Raw genomic sequence first — 8,063 nt, forward strand, 5'->3', positions numbered from 1 at the left:
TGACTTCACTAAAAAGGGAATATGAGTAAGGTGCCTCAGATGTGGAAGGAGGGGTCCTAATTACTGGACAGACACGGCTGGCTGGCTCTCACCTTGGCAAACAAATCCCCTATTTGTCCCCTTTAAGCAGGATCTCCCTACCAGGCAGTGTGTACTGGGGAGGCCAGAGGCCGGGACCTTGTGTGGACACCCCCATGGGCATTTGGCCAAAGGTAGCTATCTGCCAGAATCCGAGAGCTGTTCTCAGACCTCACTGGAGAGGGCTAATTGGGGCAGTCTGAGTCTCTGGGCAGACTGAGGTCCCTTGCTCCTCAAACGGGAAGAATTAGAGATAGTGTTGGCTCCAAGGCACTGGAAGGGAGGAGTGAAAACCTCTCAGCACAGGGCTGGGCAAACAAGTTTAGGGTCCCAGGACAGGGAACAATGGAAGAAGGTGAACATTGAGACCCAAGTGTCTGAGACTGGGGCCCAGAGATCTTACAGACACCTGATACCACGTGGCCCGGGGTGGACAGCAGGAATCCTTTGTGGATGAAGGGAAGCCTGGCTGCCTGTCCCTGCGCCCTGAAGCTGGCCGGAAGTTGTGGAGATTGGAGGGTGTTGAGGGCCTGCTGCAAGCCCAGGTCCTCAGCCTGGTAGGGTGGGGCCTGCAGATCCCAGGGCCTGGGCTGGCCCTCGGTGTCATGAGTCGCGGAAGGCATTTCGGGGAATTGCGGGGAAGAAAGCAGGCTCCGGTGGAGGTGGCTCATCCCCGCACGGTCACTGCCCGCTCGCCAGCTGTTGGGGTCCGCGGCGACAGGCTGGGAGACTGAAGGCCTCAAGTTGGGCTGCGTAGGGGCACGTGGGCGGGGAAAGGGGTGGTAGATTACCCGTCTTGAGGGGCGGGACTGGAGACCAAAACCTGGGGAAGGACTCCACCAGGCTGGGGTCTTGGGTGCCGGTGGAAGGCTCCCGGCGACTGGCCAGGATCATGGAGCTCGAAAGACTGGAGTCAGGTTTGGGGTCCGTGAGGGTGGAGCTCAGAGGATGGAACTGTGGGTCCAGGATTTGGGACCTGGGGCCGGGAAGTCCGAGGCTAGTGGAGATCAGGCCTTGTATCCGAGGGGAGCTGGCCCTATAGGAAGGGGGTCTCGTGGGTGGGGTCGGGAGCCAGGGAATAGTGAGAGACGGGGCCAGGATGGCGAAGGCGACTGGGAGGGGGTCGCCACCTTCGCGGAGACCTCAATGAGGGGCGTGGTGCGGGAGCGGGTTCGCTGGGCAGCCTGGAGAACAGGCTGTCGCGGTGGGGGCGGGGCCGAAAAGATCGAGGGCAGTGGGGACCAGGCCTTAGGAGGTGTCGGGAAGGAGGGCCGGGGCGCGCGGGCGCAGGTCCCGGGGCGCGGCGGGGCGGGGGCGGGGGCGGGCTCGGGAGCGAGGCGGGCCCAGGTGAGCGAGGTCTCCGCCCGCCGCCCCTCCCGCCGCCCTGGTGCCGGCGGCCCCACTGGCCCTTCCCTGTCCCCGGCGCGGGCTCCGCGGGTCGGGTCGACGGCGGCGGGCGGCGTCTCGGGCCCAGGCCAGGTCGGCTCCGGCTCCATCTTGGGTCGCGGCGCCGGGCACCTGTGGCGGCCGCAGGAGCAGTGCTTCCCTCGGCCTGCGCAGCTGGGCGGGCGAGAGGGTGAGAGGCCGGCTCCGCGCACGCCCGTGGGGGCGGGGGGCGTGGTGGGCGGACCTCTCCCTTGCTGAGCCCCAGGAGCCCCAGAACCCACTCCTCCCCGCTGCCTACGCTCAGACCCCGGACATCCCGGCCCCTGTCCAGCGCCCGGCGCCCCCGGTGGCCGCACCGCACTCCCGGCGCTCCGCCTCTCATTGTCCTGTCCTGTGCTGTCCCCTCTTCCACGTCTCCTCTGCCCATCCTCCCATTTTTCACGAGTCTGTCCGGGACCCTGTCTCCTTCGGCCCCCACCCCTCCTGCCATCGCTCCTCCTTCCCTCTTCTCCCTCTTCCCTCCCTCAGCCTCCTGCGCCGCCTACCCCGCCCCCAGCTTCGCTGCCCTTTGGCTCCTCCTGCCCCGCATCCTTATCCCGGCCCTCAGCCCCATCTGCCTGCAGTGGCTGCCTTTGCTCCCGAGAAGGTCTGTAGCCTCGTTTCGGTGCCGTATTGAGGCCCCTTCTCCCTAAGTCCGGGTGGGTTTTGTGCAGGAGGGGCGGGAATGGAGCGGTGCTGGGCGAGGCTGCGTGGTGTGGTGCGGTGCCTTCAGGCCTTTGGCCCCGCAGCAGGGGCGGCCTGTGCTTGGTGTGCAGAGTGCAGTTGTGTAGATACTGGTACTGCAAAGGGGCCTGTGTGTCCCAGGCTGGGGAGTGAGTGCTTGTGAGCGTGCAGTTAGGGACACACCGGCCGCCTAGGCTGCTTCTAGGCTGGGGCACTTTCTCCACCTAGGTGCCCCCGGGGAGTGTGGGTAGATCCTGCCCAGAGGAGGAAGCTCAGGGGCTGGTGGGCGCCTAGGCCTCTTTCTGGTGAGTAGAGCCGCATCCATGAGGCCACTGACCCCACGGTTACCCCAGAACCCTTTCCTGGCACAGCATATGACCAGGGGCATGTAGCCCTTAAGGCAAGTTTATTGTGAAGGGTGGATTTTGTCTCCTCTAAACCCTCTCTTCAGGAGTGCTCCTTGCTGCGCCGCCCACAGTTGGCCCTGAGTGTTCCTATCGGGCCCGTTCACTCTGGGGTGGATTAAACCACCTCCTGGAGGTTGCCCTCTATCCCCACTGTGCAATGGGGGGTTTGTGCTGCGTGCATTTCTGTCTGGTCTCTGAGAGGTAAGGTCCATATTTTAACATAGAACCAGTTTTTCCGCCTGACCGTATATGTTTGCTTTTCCTGTTTTGGTTTTGCTGGACACATAAGTCATCATCCAAATGCCTGCCACTTAACAAGAGGGGACTTGGGCTGGGCGTGGTGGTTCACGCCTGTAATCCCAGACTTTGGGAGCCTGAGGCAGGTGGATCACCTGAGGTCAGTAGTTAGAGACCAGACTGGCCAACATGGCAAAAAAACTCTGTCTCTACTAAAAATACAAAAATTAGCTGGCCGCGGTGGCGCACACCTGTAATCTCAGCTGCTCTGAAGGCTGAGACAGGAGAATCGCTTGAACCCAGGAGATGGAGGTTGCAGTGAGCCGAGATGGAGACATTGCACTCCAGCCTAGGCAACAAGAGCAAAACTCCATCTCAACAACAAACAAACAAAAACTAGGGGGGCTTAGGTGGATGTCACAGTGTACTCTGAGATGGAGCCACTTGTGGTGGTCTTGGTAGTCCCCTAGGCACATCCCAAAGGCCTGAGCTCCTCTGCTGAGGCAGCATGGTGGGAGCGGGACTCTGATGGCCTCTGTTTGGGCTAGTCTGAAAGTGTCTGAGAACTGGGGGCTTTTACTCAGAGTGACATTGGTTGATTGCTGCATGTGAGGCTGGTTGATCTCTCAGTTGCTGACAGGTAGAACCTGTGGCAGCAGGACAGCCCAGCACTGGCCATGGGACATTGACCACAACCATTGCAACTTCGGCATTAAATGGGGCTGGAGAGAGAACGTTAAGGTATCGTTCAAAGGACACTAGAGGTCTTGGATACCTCTGTATGCCTGTTCTTTATCTCATCCTAAAAGATCTTCCCAGAGTTCTACTAGGGCGAAATCAGACCTTTTGCATGGTTATAAAGGCAGGGTGTGCAAAGGATGTGGCATGTGCCTGGCACTTGGCGAGTGATCAGCCCTGGCAGCTGTTATTATCGTCGCTGTTACCGGCTTTATTGCCCTCCTTTGTACGTTCATCTTAGAGCTCCTTGAGGGCAGGACCTGGGTCAGAACCCTTTCTTGGCTACTTCTCCTCTTCCCAACCCTCTTGGGGACAAGTCTGGTTTCAGCCCCATGAAGCAGCTGGGATGGGACATCCTTACCAGGCTGCAGCTATGTTCAGAGCAGCCTGGTTCAATACAGTAGCCATTAGCATCATGTGGCCAGTTAGATTCAAATAAAACTTAAACATTCAGTTTCTCAGGTGCCGTAGCCCCCTGTCAAGTGCTTGGTACCCACGTAGCATTGGTGACTACCTATTGGACAGCACAAGGTAGAACCTTTCCATCATCACAGGAAGCTGTGCAGAGCTGAAGTCTCAGGGCCTACAGCATCAGTATCATCCTCACTGTGGCTCAATAGCCACCAGCCATCTCCTGAGTGCTGGGCTGGCAAGACATCTGTAATTACACAGAAACCGAGTCCCACAGCCCCTCCTGAATTTCCTCTTGGGTAGGCTTGCTCACCTGGCCCAGAAGGTTGTTTCCTGGCAGTACTTATCAGCCTGGGGTGGGAGGGCAGGGCCGGGATTGCCCAAATGCAGCTCCCGCCTCCTGTTCCCACCCTGTTTCTCCAGCTGGTCCTGCCTGGCAAGGAATCCCAGAGTGATCTTCCTAATTCACTGCTGTGGCCAGGGCTGAGGTGGCCCAGACACTGACCCCACTGCTTCCCTCGTGTGCTCTGGACACAGTCTCTCTCTTCCCACCCACCCCGCTCTCCACCCGGACACCTTGCTTCTCTCACTCCAGGCTCAACTTATGTGACTGGTCCTCCAAGAAGCGTTTTCTCATCTCTCACCCAAAGTGAGCTCTCTTGCCTTGGCAGTGCCCACCCACAGACCCCATTTTTGGCACTCAGCAGCTTCCTCTGTGGGTATGTTCTTGTACTTGCTTGTTTTCTTGGTCAGGCACACAGCAGATATTCTCTGAGTGCCAACTACATGTCAGGTCGATGCTGGGTGTTGGACAGCCGGAGGGGAGCAGACCACAGACCAGGCTTTGCCAACTTCAGGCTGGTGGGGAGGCTGACAGTTGGCTAGACTGATTCACCCAGGCCCAATGCTCAGCCAGGGACAAAGGCTGCCTGGCTGGAGGGTCAGGAAAGAAATGCTGAGGTGGAAAGGGCCAGAGCTGACTCTAGGCTGTAGCTGGGTCAGGGGCCAAGTCCAGAGTAGTCTTTGTGGCTGGGGGAAGTGACAGCAATGGCAGGGAGGGTGGGAAACAATGAGGATGCAGGTACACTGGGCAAGTGGGGGTTAAATGTTATGTACAGTGGGTCTGATTGGTGGTACTGGGTGGGCATCTTATCTCACTGCTGCACCATCCCGGGGGTACAGAAAGGTCTGAATGAATCCCTTGCTCTCCAGCCCCAGAGCTGGGCATGCAGTAGGGGCTCAGGAGACGGCTGTGGAATCAATGACCAGATGCTGAGTGAGTCCCTTGTGGAAAAAGCTGATGCATGGGCCTCTCCCTGCCCCTGGAGCTAGTGGTGGGAGTCAGGGAACCCTAGAGACATGCCAGCTTAGCCAGGCTAGGCCAGGGAAGATAGGGGTTGTTGGGGGGAGGCCAGGGAGCATGGGGGTGGTTGGGGGGAGGCCAGGGAGGATGGGGGTGGTTGGGGGGAGGCCAGGGAGGATGGGGGTGGTTGGGGGGAAGTCAGGGAGGATGGGGGTGGTTGGGGGGAGGCCAGGGAGGATGGGGGTGGTTGGGGGGAGGCCAGGGTGATTCTAAGTCATCTAGTCCTCTAGTCATTGCTCCCTCATCCTTGAACTTTCTCTGAGCTCCCACTCTGTACCACGAGGCCTTGTCCACAGTGAGTTGATACTGCCAGTCCCGGAAGAATTAGCCTAGTGTTGGCGTGTCCAGCTGTGCCAGTTGAGGCCATAGTGCTTCCATGCTGGTTGACCAAGATCTGTTGTCCCACAGCCCCACCCCCAGTGCTGCAGTTTCATCCCCAAAGCCCCAGCAGATTTGGCCCTCTCCCCTCGCTCCCACACAAGCCAGCCAGTGAAGAGTCAAGAGCTGACATGGTGGCGGCCTCCAGGATCCCACCCTAGGGCAGATTCTAACTGCTTGGGACTGATGATGAGACAATTTGCAGTGTCATCCCTGTGTCTAATGTGGATGACCTTGATTTGAAGTGTCTGGTGTCTTGTCACCACCTTGCGTACAGTTCTGACCAGTCAGGCAGGCTGGGACTGAAGCTGTCTCCCAGTGAACCTAGGACTGTGGGAGCTCACAGTAGAATCGGCTTAGGTGCTGCCACCCAACTCAACTTCACTCGTTCCCTTTCTCTCTCCTGCAGGCAGCCATGAACTCCAGCCGCCCGGAGCCGGGTCCCCAGGCACCCCTGAGCCCCCGCCTTCAGCCCCTGTCCCAGAGCTCTTGCAGCCTGCTGGGTGAAGGCCGGGGTCAGAGGTCAGAGCTCTGCAAGAGGGCCAGCAGCACCGTGTGGCAGGCCCAGCTGGGCGAGGCCAGCACCAGACCCCGGGCCCCAGAGGAAGAGGGGGACCTGCCTGAGAGTATGGAGCCGGCACGGGCCTCTGGCCCTGAGGCACGACCCAGTGCTGGAGGTCACTGGCGGAGCAGCACTGTGGGCAATGTGTCCACCATGGGCGGTGGTGACCTGTGTCGCCTGCGGGCCCCCAGTGCAGCTGCTATGCAGAGGAGCCACTCGGACCTGGTCCGTAGCACCCAGATGCGAGGACACAGTGGTGCCCGGAAGGCCAGTCTCAGCTGCTCAGCCCTTGGCAGCTCCCCTGTCCACAGGGCTCAGCTGCAGCCGGGTGGTACTTCTGGTCAGGGTGGTCAGGCCCCTGTAGGCCTGGCAAGAGACCTGGCTCCTGAGGATGGGACTTCTGACTCAGCCTGGATGCCGGGGGCAAGTCAGGTGTTGGTGCCACCACTAGACCAGGGGGACACAACTGCCCACAGCAGCAGTGCCCAGGCTGACCCCAAAGCCCCCAAACAGCCAGCTACCACCACCTGCCATGCTCTGCCCCCAGCTGCTCTACTCTGTGACATGAGGGAGGCAGGGGCTGGCGGCTGCTCCCATGCCCTGCCTGCCACAGGGATCCTGGCCTTTCCCAAACTAGTGGCGTCAGTGAGCGAATCTGGGCTGCAGGCTCAGCATGGGGTGAAGATCCACTGTAGGTTGTCTGGGGGGCTCCCTGGGCACTCCCATTGCTGTGCCCACCCTTGGGGTCCCACCAGCTTAGTACCAGAGCCTGGCTCTAGGACCAAAGATGTGTGGACCATGACCTCAGCCAGTGACTTGGCCCCTGCAGAGGCATCTCCACTGTCAGCCCAGGATGCGGGTGTGCAGGTAGCCCCAGTGGCGGCCTGCAAGGCTGTGGCCACTAGTCCATCCCTGGAAGCGCCTGTGGCCCTGCACGTGTTCCCAGAGGTAACTCTGGGGTCCAGCCTGGAGGAGGCATCGTCCCCTGTGCGGGATGTGCGATGGGATGCTGAAGGCATGACATGGGAGGTGTATGGAGCTGCAGTGGACCCGGAGGTACTCGGCGTGGCCATCCAGAAGCACCTTGAGATGCAGTTTGAGCAGCTGCAGCGGGCGCCCACCAGCGAAGACAGCCTGTCCGTGGAGGGCCGGAGAGGGCCACTGCGGGCCGTCATGCAGTCTCTGCGGCGCCCTAGCTGCTGTGGCTGCTCCAGTGCGGCCCCTGAGTAAGGAGCTGCAGCGCCCGGAGCAGGCCTGGGCCTATGGACTTGGTCCTAGACCTGGGCCAGGGACGGTGGGGGCTCCATGCCCCCTGGACCCACAGGCAGCCAGGCACGTCTGTCACCTGAACGTCAGCTGCCTCCAGACCACAGGACTGCAGCCTGGGCTTCCTGCCCCATGCAGCTGGGCTGTTTTCTTAAGGGCTTGATTTTCAAGGGCCACATCTCTGTACCTTCTGGGCTCTGAACTTTGAGACAGGGATTCAGCACTGTGCACAGGGAAGATCCTGAGTTTTCTGTAAAAGTCATTTTGTTCACTCTACCCTCAGAACTCTGCTGTGTTTCCTCCTCAGACTCTTGGTGGCTTTATTTTAAGGCAGTGCTGAGAAGTAGTGAATTCTTGACATGAAGTGTGAGGCCTCGGTGAGAGGGACTGCTGGGGTTTTCAGGGAAGACGACTGATGTTACCAGAGGCCCCCTGTGTGCTGCATACTGTGCTTGTTGAGTCTTCACTTCTTCACCCTGGTTTACAGATGAAACCACAGGCATTTGGCAAGGCT

General features: G+C 59.9%; 1 protein-coding gene across 3 annotated transcripts; it reads left to right on the forward strand.

The window, feature by feature from the left end:
• The first annotated feature begins 1,493 nt into the window (after positions 1-1,493).
• On the forward strand, positions 1,494-7,855 carry GPRIN2 (G protein regulated inducer of neurite outgrowth 2). Of its 3 annotated transcripts, none has more exons than XM_035266138.3 (2): positions 1,494-1,654; positions 6,131-7,855. In XM_035266138.3, the coding sequence occupies exon 2, from the start codon at positions 6,137-6,139 to the stop codon at positions 7,511-7,513; it is 1,377 nt and encodes a 458-aa protein (XP_035122029.2). In that variant the 5' UTR covers positions 1,494-1,654; positions 6,131-6,136; the 3' UTR covers positions 7,514-7,855. The 3 variants fall into 3 exon arrangements, with proteins under 3 accessions (XP_035122029.2, XP_035122028.2, XP_035122030.2); XM_035266137.3 differs by lacking the exon at positions 1,494-1,654 and adding an exon at positions 1,705-4,699; XM_035266139.3 differs by lacking the exon at positions 1,494-1,654 and adding an exon at positions 1,705-2,110.
• The last annotated feature ends 208 nt before the right edge of the window (positions 7,856-8,063 follow it).

This window comes from Callithrix jacchus, chromosome 12, assembly GCF_049354715.1.
Source record: "Callithrix jacchus isolate 240 chromosome 12, calJac240_pri, whole genome shotgun sequence".
NCBI lineage: Eukaryota > Metazoa > Chordata > Mammalia > Primates > Cebidae > Callithrix > Callithrix jacchus.